Source organism: Lutra lutra, chromosome 1 (assembly GCF_902655055.1).
Source record: "Lutra lutra chromosome 1, mLutLut1.2, whole genome shotgun sequence".
Taxonomy (NCBI): domain Eukaryota; kingdom Metazoa; phylum Chordata; class Mammalia; order Carnivora; family Mustelidae; genus Lutra; species Lutra lutra.
Window position 1 is genome coordinate 161669229 of NC_062278.1, and position 18582 is coordinate 161687810.

An 18582-nucleotide genomic window follows, 5' to 3' on the forward strand; every position below is an offset into this window, starting at 1 on the left:
CCTCTTTAATACCCATAACCTGGTTACTCCATTTCCCTACTCCCTTCCCTTCTGTAACCCTCAGTTTGATTCCCAGTTTCCAGAGTCTCTCATAGTTTGTCTCCCACTCTGATTTCTTTGCAGTTTTTCCTCCCTTCCCCTGAGGTCCTCCATATTATTCCTTATGTTCCACATATGAGTGAAACCATATGATAATTGTCTTTCTCTGTTTATTTCACTTAATATAATACCCTCCGGTTTCACCCATGTCAGTGCAAATGGTAGGTATTCATCTTTCTGATGACTAAGTAATATTCCATGTATATATGAACCACATCTTTATCCATTAATCTGTTGAAGGGCATCTCGGCTCCTTCCACAGTTTGGTTATTGTGGACATTGCTGCTATGAACATTGGAGTGCATGTGCCCCTTCTTTTCACTACATCTGTATCTTTGGGGTAAATACCTAGTACATTTGCTGGGTCATAGGGTAACTCTATTTTTAACTTCTTGAGGAACTTCCATACTGTTTTCCAGAGTGCTATACCAGCTTCCATTCCCACCAACAGCATAAGAGGGTTCCCTTTTATTCACATCCTCACCAACCTTGTTGTTTCCTGTCTTGGTAATTATGCCATTTAATGGTGTAACGTGCCATCTCATTGTGGTTTTGATTTGTATTTCCATGATGGCTAGTGATGTTGAACATTTTGTCATGTGTCTGTTAGCCATTTGTATGTCTTTGGAGAAGTGTCTGTTTATGTCTTCTGTTCATTTCTTGACTGGATTCTTTCTTTTTTGGGTGTTGAATTTGAGAAGTTCTTTATAGACATTGGATACCAGCCCTTTATCCGTAATGTTATTTGCACATATCTTCTCCCATTCCATGTGTTGTCTCTTAGTATTGTTACCTATTTCCTTTGCTGTGCAGAAGATTTTATCTTAATGAAATCCCAGAGTTCATGTTTACTTTTGTTTCCCTTGCATTTAGAGGCATGTCATGAAAGAAGTTGCTGTGGCCAATGTTGAAGAGGTTACTGCCTATGTTCTCCTCTAGGATTTTGATGGATTCTTGTCCCACATTAAGGCCTTTCATCCATTTTGAGTTTATCTTTGTGTATGGTATAAGAGAATGGTCGAGTTTCATTCTTCTGCATGTGGCTGTCCAATTTTCCCAGCACCATTTGTTAAAGAGACTTTTTTTCTATTGGATATTCTTTTTTTTTTTAAGATTTTATTTATTTATTTGACAGACAGAGATCACAAGTAGATAGGCAGAGAGAGAGAGAGAGAGAGAGAGAGAGAGAGAGAAGCAGGCTCCCTGCTGAGCAGAGAGCCTGATGCGGGATGCGATCCCAGGACCCTGAGATCATGACCTGAGCCGAAGGCAGCGGCTTAACCCACTGAACCACCCAGGCGCCCCTCTATTGGATATTCTTTCCTGCTTTGTTGAAGATTAGTTAACCATAGAGTTTGAAGGTCCATTTCTGGGGTCTCTCTTCTGTTCCATTGCTCTATGTGTCTATTTTTGTGCCAATACCATGTTATTCTGGTGATCACAGCTTTGTAATGTAGCTTGAAGTCAGGCATTGTGGTGCCCCAGCTTTGGTTTTCTTCTTCAACAATCCCCTGGCAATTTCAGGTCTTTTCTGGTTCCATACAAATTTTAGGATTGTTTGTTCCAGCTCTTGAAAAATGTTGATGGTATTTTGATAGGGATTGCATTGAAAGTGTAGATTGCTCTGGGCAGGATAGACATTTTAACAATGTTTATTCCTTCAATCCATTAACATGGAATATTTTCCCATCTCTTTGTGTCTTCCTCAATTTCTTTCATAAGTGTTCTGTAGTTTCTAGAGGATAGATCCTTTACCTCTTTGGTTCAGTTTATTCTTAGGTATCTGTAGTTTTTGGTGCTATTGTAAGTGGAATTGATTCCTTAATTTCTCTTTCTTTAGTCACATTGTTAGTTTATAGAAATGCCACTGATTTCTGTGCATTGATTTTGTTTTCTGCCATGTTGCTGAATTGCTATATGAGTTCTAATAATCCGGGGGTGGAGTCTTCAGGTTTTCCACATACAGCATCATGTCATCTGCAAAGAGAGAGAGTTTAACTTCTTTGCCAATTTGAATACCTTTTCTTTCTTTTTGCTTTCTGATTGCTGAGGCTAGGACTTCTAGTACTATGTTGAACAGAAGTGGTTAAAGTGTGCATCCCTGTCGTGTTCCTGGCCTTAAGGGAAAAGCTCTCAGTTTCTCCCCATTGAGAATGATATTTGCTATGGGCTTTTCATAGATGGTTTTATGATACTGAGGTATGTTCCCTCTGTCACTATATTTTGAAGAGTTTTAGTCAGAAAAGGATGATGTAGTTTGTCAAATGCCTTTTCTGCATCAATTCAGAGAATCATTTGGGTCTTTATGTGGTTTTGGGATCAGGGTAATGCTGGTCTTATAGAATGAGTTTGGAAATTTTCCTTCCATTTTTATTTTTTGGAACAGCTTCAGTAGAATAGGTGTGATTTCTTCTTTCAGTGTTTGGTAGAATGCTGCTGGGAAGCTGTCTGGCCCTGGAGTCTCATTTTTTGGGAGGTTTTTGATTATTGCTTCAATTTCCTTGCTGGTTATTAGTATGTTCAGATTGTCTTTTTCTTCCTGTTTCAATCCTGGTAGTTTATAAGTATCCAGGAATGCATCCACTTCTTCCAGATTGCCTAGTTTGTTGGCATACAGCTGCTGGTAACAAGTTCTAATAATTGTCTCTATTTTCTTGGTATTGGTCCTGATTTCTCCTCTTTCATTCATGGTTTTATTAATTTGGGTCCTTTCTCTTTTCTTTTGCATAAGTCTGGCCAGAGGTTTATTGATCTTATTAATTCTTTCAAAGAATCAGCTTCTAGTTCATTGATCTATTCTGTTCTTCTGGTTTCTGTTTCATTGATTACTACTCTAATCTTCATTATTTCTCTTCTGCTTTGTTTGGCTTTATTTGTTATTCTTTTCCAGATGCTGTAGGTGTAAAGGTAGCTGTCCTTCCTGGATTTTTCTAATTTTTTGAGAGAGGTTTGGATGGCTGTGTTTAAGGACTGCCTTTGCAGTATCCCATAGGTTCCCACTGAAAACCAGTGTGTTTTCATTTTCATTGGTTTGCATGAATTGTTTAAGTTCCTGTTTAATTTCCTGATTGATCCATTCATTCTTTAGTAGGATGCTTTTTAACCTCCAAGTGTTTGCATTCCTTCCAAATTTTTCTTTGTGGTAGAGTTCCAATTTCAATGCATTGTGGTCTGAAAATATTCAGGGAATAATCTCAATCTTCTGGTCTTGGTTGAGACCTGAATTGTGACCCAGTATGTGGTCTATTCTGGAGAAAGTTCCATGTGCACTCGAGAAGAATTAGTATTCTGTTGTTTTAGGATGGATTATTCCGTATTTATCTACGGAGTCCATCTGGTCCATTGTGTCCTTCAAAGTTCTTATTTCTTATTTGATCTTCTGGTTAGATGATCAATCTATTGCCTTGAGTGAAGTGTTGAAGCCTCCTACTATTAATGTATTATTATCAGTTATGATTCCTTATTTTGGTTAATAGTTGTTATATGTAGTTGGCTCTTCCCATGTTGGGGGCGTAGATATTTACGATTGTTAGATTTTCTTGTTGGATAGACCCTTTAAGTATGATATAGTGTCCCTCTACACTTCTTACTATGGTTTTTGGTTTAAAATTTAATTTGTCTGATGTGAGAATTGCTACCTCAGCTTTCTTTTGAGGTCTTTTGGCATGATAAGTCATTCTCCATCCTCTCACTTTCAATCTGGAGGTGTCTGTAGGTTCAAAATGAGTCTCTTATAGACAGCATATGGGTGGGTCCTGCTTTTTTATCCAGTCTGAAACCCTGTGGCTTTTAATGGGAGCATTCAGCCCATTCACGTTGAGAGTAACTATTGAAAGATATGAAATTAGTGCCATTGTGTTGCCTTTAAAGTTCATGTTTCCATAGATTGTCTCTATAAATTTCTGATCTATATTATTTTAGGTTTTCTTTCTTCTTTTAATTAATTTCCCTTTATATTTCTTGTAGGCTGGCTTGATGATCACATATTCTTTAAGTTTCTGCTGGTACTGTAAGCTCTTTCTCCATCCATTCTGAATAACAGCCTTGCTGGATAAAGTATCCTGGGCTGCATGTTCTTCTCATTTAGTATCCTGAATATGTCTTGCTAGCCTTTTCTGGCTTTCCAGGTCTCTGTGGACAGGTCTGATGTTATTCTGATGTTCCTCCCTCTGTACATAAGATATTTTTTCTCCCTAGCTGCTCTCAGGATAGCTGCTTTGGCTCTAAGATTTGCAAGCTTCACTAGTAGTATATGTCAGTGTGTTGATCTGTTTTTATTGATTTTTGGTAGGAATCTTCTCTGCCTCTTGGGCACAAATGCTTGTTTCCTTCCCCAGATTAGAGAAATTCTCAGCTCTAATTTGCTCAAATATACCCTCTAGTCCTCTCTCTTTCTCCATCTCCCCAGGGATCACAATAATTCTGACATTGGAATATTTCATGGTGTTATTCTGTTCTTATGGGTTACTAGCTGCCTATCCCTATCTTCGTCAGCTTCTTTCCTTTTTGTCAGTTTATTTTCTAGATCACTAATTCGTTCTGCTGCCTCATGTACCCTGGCTGTTAAAGTATTTAGTTTAGACCGTATCTTGTTCATGGCATTTTAAAGTTTGGCTTGATTCAACCTCATTTCTGCCCTTAGAGATTCGATATTGTCACTAATGCTTTTCTTAAGCCTAGTTATTGACTTCATGGTTGCTACCCTGAAGTCTATCTCTGACACCTTGCTTATATCCATGTTCATTAGACCTGTGGCAGAGGACATTGTTTCTGGTTCTTTTCTTTGTTAGGAGTTCCTCCTCCTAGTCATTCTGTTGAGGGATGGTTGAGGGAATGTACAGAATCTAAAATATCAACCACTACACAAACAAAATGCACCTTAGAAAAAAATCTGAAGTTGTTGAAAGCTACCACAGATATGCCACCAGAGCCAAGATGATCCAAAACAATAAAAAAAGAAACAAAGAAAAGAGAAAATAAATAAAGGGTGGGGGGTGTGGGAAGAGTGATTATAATCTCTCAGGTAGACACAGCAGGGTGATCTGCCTGTTCCTGCTTGATTTTTGGTCTGTGTATTAGAAGACACTATATCCCCAAATTGCAAAGAAATCAGAACTGACATATATATTAAGATAAAATTGAATAGAATGAAAAATGGGCTAGTGTGGGACATAAGTCTATAAAACATATGTGAAAAAATAAAATTAAGAAGCGACTTAAAAACATAGGTTGGGAAATAATCTATTTGAAACAGGAACAGGGTTAAACAACAACAACAACAACAACAACAAACTAAGAAACTAAAAAAGAAATGGAAAGTTTACCCTGCAGTATAAGCAAGTTGTGAAGGAACACCTGGAGCTCCCTATATCATTTTCCCTGGGCGTTAGAGTTTTACTACCCCCTCCCTTTTTTTTTTTTTTTTTTTTACGATTTTATTTATTTATTTGACAGAAATAAGCTTTGCTTATTTGAAACCTGTTCTTCCAGTCTGTCTTCTGGGGGAGCGGCCTGCTACTCAGGTGTCTTTGCCTGGGTGGAATTGCCCCACCCCTTGTCAGGGGGATGGGCTTAATGTGAGCTGGTTGGCTGCAGGACTTTTGTTCTTTGGCATCTTTCCACTTCTCTTTAGAGGGTCAGAACAAACATGGCCATGCAGGAATCTTGAGCCCAGAGCCCCAGTGTTGTGGTGTCGTACCCCCACCTGCTAACAGATGTTTCAGGGCAATCTATTTCTACCTCTGAATGTACCAAACTCCACAGATTCATGCAGTTTGTGCCCAGGGCACCTCTCCCAGGGAGTCATGGGGACCCACCAGCGTCTTTGGGCCTTGTGACTCTGCAACTGCCAGCAGCCATGGGCTCCATGTGCACCATTTTTCACAGTTCCTAGGTCATGCTCAGTACTGCCTCAGCATCTCTTCATGGGCCACACTGCCCTGAGAGCTGTCCCTATCATGGGCACAAGCTGTTCTATGTCTCCCCTAGGATATTAGACAGCCCGCACCTTCTAGTCCTTTCCAGAGTAGTCAGGCAGAGGTCTTTCTCTGTCCAGGCTCTGCTCACCATTTATGGTGCCCAGAGTTGAAAGTACCCTCTGGGCTTGCTGACCATAACCAGTCTCCCCACTCTACTGCTTGAGTATTCTATCACTTTGGGCTCCCCGTTCTTTCAGAGTCTTCTGGAAATCCTGAGTCCACAATGATACCTAGAATTCTGCCCTTCTTCACTCCCTGTGCCCTTTTCAGAAGGGGATGCTTCTCACTAGATAGATTTCCAAAGGTCCTGATTTTTTTTGCCCTGGTGTTATATCACTTTCTGGTGTCTGGCTTATGGAGGCTTCCTCCCCTGTCCACTTATCTTTGGATATTTCCCCAGAAGATTCAAGGTTCTGTACCTCCTACCTGGCAAAAAGGGGTAATTTTTCTGCTTGTGTAGATCCAGATAAATATTCTTACATCTGAGGTTGAATTTGTATGTGTTCAGAATGGTTTGATAATAGATTTACAGCTAAATTTGGGGGAGGAGATGAAATGAGGTCCCATACTCTGCCACATCTTGCCCCTCCCCCAGAATTGTTTTGTTCTTAAAAGAATTCTGCAGTAAACTGACCTGTCTGTAGAAAGGAAATACAAAGGTCTCTATCTCACTTGTAATACGTGAGAGTAATACTCACGTATTATGAAATACATATTATGTAATACATATTATGTAATATGAAATACATATTAAAGTTTCATATTAAAGTTACTGTCAGACTAGCAAAACAAGAGTTTAGTGATATACTTTTCCTGAGAGTATAGAGAAACAGGCATTCATATACATTGTCTTTAGCAGTTTATTGACTAAATATCTGTCAAAATTTAGGCATGCTTATTTCCTTTTATATATCATCTCTATTTCTAGGAATTTCTCCTGCAAACGCAAGTGTTTGTACTATAAGTTACCCAGAATCTTTTTTTATTTTTCACCATCAACAGTGATAACAAAGGATTCATATAACTTAAAGGTCCATTAAGTACCAGTTGATTAACAGGGTGATAGCCATATGATGGAGTAGAATGAGGCAGATAGATACTCATTTGGAATTATCTGCAGGATCTATTGCCAGGTGAAAAAGGGAATGTGCAGAATAGTTGCACAGTAACAAAAATAAGTAATATTGATCAAACATACATATTTGCTTTTATACCCTTAAAATATTTGTTGAAGGATGCACCAGAAACAAATGGTAGTGGTTGCTTCTGGGAAGAGGAATTGAGTGATTGGAGGACAGGGATAAGTGGCAGATTAACTTTTTACATATTTTTTCCTTTTGAAAAAAATATGCACTTATTACCTACTAAACTTTCTGTAGAAGAGTTATACATTAGTCATGTTTGAGAAATGCAGAATATTTTACACATTTTAGTGAGTGGTAGACTTTATGATGAGAAGAAATCTATTATTTTGGCTTTTTAGTTTGACATTTAAAACTCTTTCTCAGCACTAGTAGCTTCTCTCTTGACAATTGAACAACATATTCCTGCCTTCTCCCCTTACCAGCATAAAAAAAAGAGCCTTAAAATCATAATTTATATAATGATTGTTTCAAGGCTGAAGAATAAGTGTCTTAACTCTTTAGAATATACATTTTATAAAAAGTTATGCCATTTCTTGAGAAGCTGCCCTTGAACTTTAGAATAAATTATTGCCTTAATGTAAGTCACACATATTCATTATCAAGAAATAAGAAAAGGTAGATAAGAAAAACCGATGATAGAAATTCCTTATGCAGTCTACCCAGAAATGACTGTTAACTGCTTTAATGTACTATACATATATTGTTTATTAGAAAATTTAACTCTTATTCCTTTTTTGTGAATTACTAGTTCATGTTCTTGGTCTCTTTTCAGATTTTAGTCTTTCTCTTCATTATTGATTTAATAATGTGAGTATTTGCTATATACCAAAGCATTGTGCTAAGTTTGTTACTTGTGTCATCTCATTTAATCAGCACTAACCCAATGAGGTAGGTGAAGGTATCCCAAGATGAAGACACTGAGGTTCAGAGAAGATCATGCAGCAAATAAGTATGAGGCAAGAATTCCAGTCTAGGTCTGTCTGGTTGCAAAGTCCATATTTTTAAGCCTTATACCAGTACTGTTAATTCCCTAGTCTTTCCTCTAAATAGACTTCATGAAATTACAACTAGAGCCAAAACACAAACCACACAAAAAGACCCGGATCTAACCTACTCATCCACCTGAGGAAGATGGTGATTCTGATCTTGTGTCCCTAAACCACACTTCCTCAAGTCATTCCTTTAGTTTGTTAACCAGTGCTATTAAGTATTACCATTTTTATTATACATTACTTACAGATTTTCTTCCTTTAACTATCTTTGCACCTTCCTAGGGAGGAAATGTGTGGAGGAGTTTTTGTTCTAGATTTTTTCCTAGTTTTATTGAGATATAATTGATACACACTACTGTGTAAGTTTAAGGAGTATAACATAATGACACATATGTTGTGAATCAATTAGTACTCTAAGTTTAGCTAATATCCATCATTTCATACAGATACCAAAAAAAAAAAAAAATTGCTTTTTCCCTTGTGATGAGAAGGCTTAGGATCTACTCTCAACAACTTTTCTGTATGTCATAGAGCAGTGTTAACTATAGTCACCATGTTGTATATTACATCCCCAATATTATAATTGGAATTTTGTGCCTTTTGACCACCTTCATCCATTTTCCTACCTCCCACTTCTGGCAACCACAAATCTGATCTCTTTTTCTAGGAAATATGTGTGTGTGTGTGTGTTTAAAGATTTTATTTATTTATGTGAGAGAAAGTGCATAAGCACAAGGGGGAGGAGCAGAGGGGGAGGGAAAGGGAGAACCAGACATCCCAGTGAACAGGGAGCCTGATGTGGCTTGATCCTAGGACCCAGGGATCATGACCTGAGCCAAAGACAGATGCTTAACCAGCTGAGTCACCCAGGCAGCCCTAGGAGTTTGTGTTTTTTTTAAGATTCCACATATAAGTGAGATCATACAGTATTTGTCTTTCTCTTTTTCTCTTATTTCTCCTAGCATAATGCTCTCAAGGTCCATCTCTATTGCTGTAGACTAGAATAGTTTAAAGCGTGTGTGTGTGTGTGTGTTTCTTTTGGTTTGTTTAGAAAAGTGTTAATCTTTCTGCATTTAGCATACAGGTTAGCTTGAATACCTAGACCAGTGACTATTATTGCAGTACTAATATAAGCATATAAACAATGTTAATATTTACAAAAACTGTATCATCTTCATTTTCAATCATTGGAAGGCTCTGTTCAGCACAATGTTGTGTTAGACCAGGCCATCTTCTTCAGTCTCTGTTTTCATATAACAGTTTCACTTGTATCTACCTATGTAAGCATAGCCACTATTTAGGTCATTAACACCTCCTTCCCAAATAATTTTCATCAAATATGACCACTGGTCATTTTGAGTGATGCATTAGGTTTTTGTTAATTTTTTCTTTGTACTTTCTGTTTTGCTTTAACTTTCTGTAGCGACTATTTATATTTTAAAAATAAACATTTTTTTAAAGATTTATTTTAGAGAGAGTGCATATGAGTGGGGGGGAGAGGCAGAGGGAGAAGGAGAGAGCGAAATCTCAAGCAGACTCCCCGAAATCAAGAGTTGGATGCTTAACCAAATGAGCCACCCAGATCCCCCAAAATATGAATATTATTTTAAAGTAAATCAACCAGCCTGGGCTCATCCTGAACAATAAATCCTATGAAATCACCAGTTTAATCTGTTTTTTATACTTAATGTGCTTTTTTATTTTTATAATTTTTGTAATACACAAATTACTAAAATTATGTAACTAACAGTCAGGTACTTAAATCAGTGATGCATATTTATCACACTTAGGAAATACCGTACTGTAAGTTATGCCCCTTAATATTATGAGAGTTCTTTCTTAATAATATTGTTATTAATTAATGATATAGTTATTTGATAATCTCACTGACTAGCCTTAATTAACATTAAAGATATTAGTCCTTGATCTGTTGGGATATTTGCAAATATTTTTTAGTTTTTCATTTTCCTTTAACTTTATGATATTTTTGCATTTTTGTTTTTCTTTTGCCCATCTGGCCTTTTTCTACTAAAACATAAACTGCTTTTTATCTTTTTAGTATTTTTTTTGGTATAACTTTTAATTTTTTAAATATTCCCTTTTTTAGTATACCCAACACACTATATTACATTAGTTTCAAGTGTACAACATAGTGACTCAACATCCCTATACATTATGTTTATGTTCACTACAAGCATAGCTAGCATCTATCACCGTACAGTGCTATTAGAATACCTTTGACTAGGGGCGCTGGGTGGCTCAGTTGTTAAATGTCTGCCTTCAGCTCAGGTCATGATCTCAGGGTCCTAGGATTGAGCCCCGCATCAGGATCCCTGCTCAGCCAGAAGCCTGCTTCACCCTCTCCCCCTCCCCCTGCACATTGTGTTCCCTTTCTTGCTGTATCTCTGTCAAATAAATAAAATCTTAAAATTAAAAAAAAAGAACACCATTGGCTATATTCCCTGTGCTATATCTTTTATTCCCATGACTTATTCGTTTCATAACTAGAAGCCTTTATCTCCCACTCTCCTTGACCTATTTTGTTTATTCCCTGTCCACCACAGTTTATTCTCAGCATTTATGGGTCTGTTTCTGCTTTTTAAATTACTCCTAATTTTTGTTTTGTATCATGCTTTAGGTAGTCCTTAGCGATCTCAAAATTATATATTTACCTTATGTTTTTCAAAATTTTGGTCTCATTACCAGATTTAAATTTTGATATGAGGTAGGAATGTAATTTTATTTCCCCAAAATGTCACAACTCGCCCTTTATTCACTTATTTGAAATGCCACTTTTACCTTATATTAGAATCTTGTGTCTGCTTATGTCTATTTCTGTACTAGCTTTCTCTCCCAGGGATTTCTGTTTCTGTGGCAGCACCAAACTCTTTTTAGTTGGTTTTAGAATATGTGATAATATCTATTTAGGCAACCTTCTCTTCCAAAACTATTATTTACATTCTCAAGTGCTTATTCTTTTGGATGAATTTCAGAGTTACTGAGTCAGTTTTTCATATAGTTCTGTAGGAAATTTGATTGGGATTATAATAAATGTATATATTAAAGGGGGAAGGTATCTTTAGATATTCCTTATGGTATATGCATTATTCACTATGGTAAAGAGTAGTAATTTGGTAATCTCACTGACTAGCCTGGAGATTCATTTTCTGCAGACCATATTAATAGTCTTTATATTCTTAGTGCCCTATATTCAAAATCTTGCATGAGTAATGATTAAATATGCATATGTTGGAAGGTAAGTAGATAAAGAATTGATATTATAGAAAATTTACTTGCCCTTTGACTCAGATTTTTTAGACAAATGGAAAATATTCCCAACTGTGGAACAGAGAAAAACAGGGTTAATGCAATGAGAACTTTTACTACCATAAGCCTAGTATTTACACAAGTAAACTGGTTTTGTTTTTGAAAATTTAATTCTCATAAGAGTCCTTTTTTTTTTTTTTTAAAGATTTAAAATTTTTTTTTTTTTATTAGAGAGAGAGAGTGAGTTAGTAAGAGAGAGAGGAAGAAAGCACCAGCCAGGGGAGGGGCAGAGAAGCAGACTCCCCACTGAGCAGGGAGCCTGACAAGGGGACTTGATCCCAAGACTCTGGGATCATGACCTGAGTGGAAGGCAGACGCTTAACTGACTGAGGCACCCAGGGGCCCTCTCATAAGAGTTCTTATAAAATATTCATAAAGGTGATAGAGTCATGATGGGGTGGATTAGTTAAAAGCTGTTAATTTCCAAATGACTTCCCAATTACCAGTCTTCCCAATTACCAGTTAACTTTGGTACATAAAATGACCAACTTACTCAGATTCTTTAAGATAGCTACACAGTTTGTTAAGATTTCAAAATGAATCTCCTAAAATACCATCTATTCTTTCAAAAAAGGGACCATTATTCTACCTTAATAATTTAAAAATGAGTACTAAATGAAGAACAATGTAATTGTTATGAGAAAAGACCACATAGTAGTCTACTTTTTATAAATATGACATATCTACCAGATATATGTTTAACAAAAAATAATTGAACTTATTTGATAAAAATAAAATTCAGTTTATAAGGAATGGTGATTTAGTGGTTTTATTTTGGGGAATTATTGGGAGGAAATGAGAATTATGTTAACAGATGATTTAGGTAGTCTTTCAGAAGATAAGTTCATCTAAATTTCTTGATATAGTAAAATTTAAGCAAATTTGGGAGTAATGAAAGTATCTGTTTAAATGAGCACCAATATTTGTAAAACATTGCCTAGCACATACTATAAGGCAAGTCAAGCAATCGGTCAATCAAGTGGGCTCTAGTAATTTAACAATAAGCTCCTGTTTTAAAGTTATACTGGACAATTAAGGCTTTATTTTGGCATTGTATACGTGAATTGCCAAATCTTTCTTTAATACCTTTTGTATTTATTGTGCTGGGAAGGTCACAAAGGAAAAATGTCTCCTATACTTAGTCCAGTTTAAAAAGAACATGGAAATGTGATTTGTTATATAACAATGTTTCATTTATGTATCTTGTGTATGATGATTGAGGGAATTAGGTAAATGATAAAATACTGACATATCTAATGTTTTAGCACCTCAGTGTTCTGTATTACAGTCTCCTATTGCTTTTGATATGCAAATCAGGGCAGAAATCAAGGAACCTCAGCAACTATAGGTAATATTCTTTTTTTAAAGCTGAATGAAAGGTACATAAAACTTTATTATGTTTTTATAACTTATGTACATTAGATATTGTGTACATATAAAATATTTTATAATAAAAATTGTTTAAGAAATTGGTGGGAAAAACCTGTTCTCCAAAATAACTAATCAAATTATGTATTTTTAAAAGATTTTATTTATGTATTTTGTTTTTTAAAGGTTTATTTATTTGAGAGAGAGAGAGACCATTCAAGTGTTAAAGGGGCAGAAGGAGAAATGTTAGCATGCTCCACACTGATTGTGGAGCCTGACATAGAGCTCAGTCTCATGTCCCTAAGATCACAAACTGAGCTGAATCCAAGAGTATGATGCTTAACTTGACTGTGTCACCCAGGTTCCCCTTTTATTTATTTGAGAGAGAGAGAGTGTGTGTGCGAGCAGGGAAGGGGTAGGGGGAAAGGAGAGAATCTCAAGCCAACTCTACACTGAGTGCAGAGCCCAGTGTAGGGCTTGATCTCTTGACCTAGAGATTATGATCTGAGCTGAAATCAAGAGAGATGGAAGCTTAACCGAATGAGCCACCCAGGGGCCCCTAAATTATGTATTCTTTATTGTAAAGTTGTTAAACTTGTCCACACAAATAATATTTTACATTATAACAAATATTCACTATAGTCAAAACATTGTCATGCAAAAATAAACATTAACTTCAGAATCAATAACTGATTTGTACACTTAGAAAAATGAAGAATTAAAAAATACATATAACAAAGTGCTCATTAGTTTGCATCTCCTTAGGATGGTGATCATCACTATATAAGTTGTTTTTAATGAATTTGAGTCATTGTTATCTTTTCTGAACACATACTTAAGTTTTGATGCTTAACATATTTGAAAACAGTTGTGATTATACTGTTAAGTGTAATTTCCGTAGTAAAAGTATTAGTACCTTTCTCTTTTTGGAAGAGTCAGAATGGATCATCAATACACCACTGTGGCCTTGTGATAGACTGGATGTACTCAATCGACATAATCTGCTCTGTACAATTGCACATGAAATCTTAGCCAAGAGCCTTTATAGACAGACATTTGAAGTTTTGCAAAATCTACCAGGTTTTCAAAATTCTCAAGGTATGTTTCAATGAATCTGTTGTTTCAAAAGTTTCAATTAATCTATTGTCCATCTGGTTTTTTTTTTTTTAATTTTTTAAGATTTTCTTTATTTATTAGAGAGAGAGAAAGAGCACAAGCTGGGAGGGGCAGGCAGAGGGAGAAGCAGACTCCCCACCAAGCAAGGAGCCCAACGCAGGACTCCATCCCAGGACCCTGGGATCATGACCTGAGCCAAAGGCAGACACTCAACTGACTGAGAACCCAGGCATCTCCATCTGATGTTTAAAGAAGAAACAGTTCTGCACCTGTTTTGGCTCAACATATATTTTTAATGATACTGTTTTCTGCAAATCTGTTCTCTGAAAATTGAATATGCTTTTCTGATTTTTGTTTTATTTTTTTAAAGCAGGGGTGCTTACCTTTGGGTTGTCGGCATTTCCCAACTGTTTTCATCAATCCCCTTTCCCTACCTGTCAGATCAGCAGCAAACAGTAATGCCCACAGCAAGCTTTATGTGGTCAAAATTCATTGTATTAGAATAATGAAGAATACTTTTTCTATTACTTACTATATATAAATATAGATTTTATTTTTTTTAATTTTTTTATTTTTTAAAGATTTTATTTATTTGACAGAGAGAGATCACAAGTAGATGGAGAGGAAGGCAGAGAGAGAGAGAGAGAGAGGGAAGCAGGCTTCTTGCTGAGCAGAGAGCCCGATGTGGGACTCGATCCCAGGACCCTGAGATCATGACCCGAGCCGAAGGCAGCGGCTTAACCCACTGAGCCACCCAGGCGCCCCTATAAATATAGATTTTAGTTTCCATTACCTTGGAACATAGGGAAACATGGAATAATTGGAAGAAATTAATAAATGACAAATTCAAATAAAGGGAATATTAATGTGGGCAATAGTAGGTAGTGCTCTTGAATCCTAACATTCAGGTCTTATATGAACAGGAAGAGAGTCCATGTTAAGGGAAGCATGAGCAAAAGCTTTGGGTCAAAATGAGCTGAGTGATAGGTTCAGAGTGGCAGGTTACCACTTCATCAGAATGTTAACCCAAGGGCATTCCACAATGCTTTATCAGTCAGGGAAGTTCTACTGGTAGAGATGTTCAGGAAGAGATGAAAAGGTAAGGAGATTAATTTCCTGCTAAGGCCTGAATCACTAAAGGATGCTGCAAATATTAAAGACCAGAGTCTAGGTTATAGATTGAACTGACTAAATATAGGGAATAAAAGACTTGGCAGTGACTTCACTTTCTTCTAAGTGAGGAATTGAACTAGAAATACCCAATGAAAGATTTGTTTTTGAGAAGGAATATTAGGGGGTGATTTATTTTTAGTCATGGGAAATTAAGTCTGAGGTCTTAACTGTAGAAAATGCAAGCAGAACTGTGCAAGTCATTCATTTTGAGACACTGCAGATGCAGACACATGTGGGATCACAAATGGGTGTTAATGCAGTCTCTGCAATAATTGTCAAGCTTCCTTTCTTATTCTTTGTTACAAAGTAAATGAATGTGTTTTCTTTTGTTGAATGCTTATTTGTTTCTTAGTCTATAAGATGATTGCATTTTAGTGACTCTGACTCCCATAGTGGGAAGCAAAGTGACAAGGGGAACAGAGAGAAAGGAAAAGTAGTGAGAGAGAGAAGATGGAGAGACTAAAATCGATTTCATTATCTTTTTTCCCCCCCCCAGAAACTGTGGAGGTCTCACAGTATAGCCTTCTCTTTAATAAACTTCTGGATGCCTGTATAGAAAGCAACAGTCTTGGTATGTCATCCTCTGTAGCAGAATTCATGATTTCAAAGAACATCCCTATTGACTTCTCCTTTCTTAGAAGATTAATTACTTCTTTAGGAAGGAGTTGTTTATGGCTCAAAGCCAGAGCCCACTACAAAAGTAAGTTACATTTTAAAAAGTTTATATTTGATACATTAGTTTGACTTTGATTTTCTAACCCTGAAGCCTTGTATAATTTTTATGACTAGGCATTTAAATATGTAAAAGAACAGTTGATACACATTCAGATAATAGTGGTCTACCCAGATTTGTGCTCTCTTTGGAAACTTATTCTTTCTTGGTTTTTTGTTTTTTGGGGTTTTTTTTTGTTGTTGTTGTTTGTTTGTTTTACTATATCTTCATTTCTTTGCACTGGAGGGTGCACAAAGGAAATAAATGACAGCATTTGAACCAGTTTGGCTTAGCTTTTAAGTATACTGGAGCAAAATAACTGGTAGAATGAAGTTTAAGGAGTATTTATATATTTTATTCATCCCTGCTATATCCTGATCTTTATAAGTTAGAATATTTTATAGCAGGCCACATAAGGAAGTACAGAGGCTGCCATTACTGAACATGATACATAAGTTTTTTGCATGGCTCCTAGTAATAGAATATTGTTAATCTATTTACAGTTGTTTCTCCCTAACCAGTAAGCCTGGAAAACTAATGCTTTCTCTAATCTCAGCCACCTCACAGGTATTTGAATTGGGAAGTAATTTTGTATAGAATCTCAATCCAGAAAACAATTCTTTTCTGCATTCCTGCAGTAATTTGTCTTAAATTTACTTTTTTTTCCTTTTCTTTTTTGAGAGAGAGTGAGCGAGAGGGGGAGGGACAGTTGAGAAAGAATTCTAAGGTTGATCTCACAATCCTGAGATCATGACCTGAGCCACCCAGTTTCTTCACATCCTCACCAACACTTATTACACTGTGTTTTTTATTTTAGCTTTCTTGGTGGATATAAAGTGATATTTCATTGTGGTTTTGATTTTGCATAATACTAATGATGTTGAACACCCTTTCATGTGCTTATTGGCCATTTGTGTATCTTTTGTGGAGAAATGTCTGTTAAATCCTTTACCCATTTTTTTCTTTGTATGTTTCTTAATTGTATTTATTGGTTGAGTTGTAAGAGTACACACATATATACACATGCACATAATATACATATAGATATATATACACTCTGGATGCAAGTCCCATGTGGAATACATGAATTTCAGTTTTTTTCTCCACTCTGTGAATTGTCTTTCCCTTTATTTATGCCTTGGCTTTGCTTTTTGTTTTCAAACTAATAAGAAGGCCACTGTCCAGGGACAATAAAGTTGCCTTCCTGATGGCTCCTGATTTGCTCTCCCTAGTCCTAAAAATACTGATTTTCTCTCAGAGCTGAAAAGTCAGTAAGGGAGATGTTATTAGTGTGTCCTTCCATTGTTTTTCCTGTAAAACCAAATGGGAATATTTTTCTTTTCAAATTTGCTTTTAGGGGGAAAAGTTAATGATGGTAAATTTCTATTCAGTTTGTTATTTCTTCTTTCCCCCATCTGGTCAGCAAAGTAAAATAAGAATGTATGTAAATTATACCTATCAATAGCTAGAAAAGTTAATGAGTAGATAGGATTTGTCCTCTAAGAGACCTAGGGAGCTGGGACTATCTAGTATTTAGGAATCCAAAATCTGTGGAGTCAGAAGGCTGGGGTGATTCCCAAAGCCCTTTTACCTATCATGTGGGAGTCACTGTACCTAATTTCAAAGGTAGTAAACTGTCAGTTAAAATTAGGTAAAATCTATGTGTTTAACACAGGTTCCTGGCACACAGTAAGTTCTGAAAGATGAACCATCATCATCCACATTAGATTTCTTTTTTTTTTTTTAAAGATTTTATTTATTTATTTGACAGAGAGAGAGATGGTGAGAGAGGGAACACAGGGGGAGTGGGAGAGGGAGAAGGAGGCTCCCCCCTGAGCAGTAAGCCTGATGTGGGGCTGGATCCCTGGCCTTGGGATCATGACCTGAGCCGAAGGCAGACGCTTAATGACTGAGCCACCCAGGAACCCCCACATTAGATTTCTTAAAGAACTTATTCTAACGAAATATTTTAAACAACTTTTACATACAGATTTAAATTGGTTTCAGTAAAACATAACAGTATAATACTATCTATATACGGTTTGGATGTCTTAGGACTTAAGGGGATTTCCCTATATATCATTTGTAAGAAGCACCTAAACAGTTTAAAAATTAAATCTCTTTTCTTGAAAAGTAAAATTTTTAGAACATGACTTGGTGAGCACCTACAAGACACTGAGCACCTACAGGAAAGATATATATTTTACTTATTTTTATATCTAAATAGTGCTTAGCTCAATGTCACACATAGAATAGACAGTAAATGTTTATTACATAAACTATAACAGCAGTATAAATAAGTGCTCAAACATAGTATATCTGTGTGACAGAAAAATCTTCAAATTATAATTTCTACTTTTTTCAACATTTTGGATTCATAATTCAGGATAGTCAATAATTACAAATATATGTAGTTGCCATTAGAGCAGATCCCATTAAAACAAAACCCGAGTTGCTATTCTGGTTTTTTAGTTACTTTGAAATTATGTTGTGTTGATTATGGTTTGAAATAAATGGGCAGTTGCCACAATGAGGTTCAAAAATTTAATATTTAGATCAGAGTTTTTAAAATAAATTTCTTCCTATTTAATGTTTCAGAAGCATTTTACAAAGAATAATATCAAATGTACTAGGATATATAATTTGTATAATAAACCATGTAATTTGTATAA

At 36.1% G+C, this 18582-nt stretch overlaps 1 protein-coding gene across 1 annotated transcript in view; it reads left to right on the plus strand.

Annotated features, from left to right (window-relative positions):
* Positions 1 to 18582, plus strand: part of TOPAZ1 (testis and ovary specific TOPAZ 1) — a 119456-nt gene that overhangs the window by 96759 nt on the left and 4115 nt on the right. Inside the window, 2 exon segments of the mRNA XM_047742265.1 lie at positions 13843 to 14007; positions 15695 to 15898. Of these exon segments, the coding sequence (XP_047598221.1) occupies positions 13843 to 14007; positions 15695 to 15898 (369 nt within the window).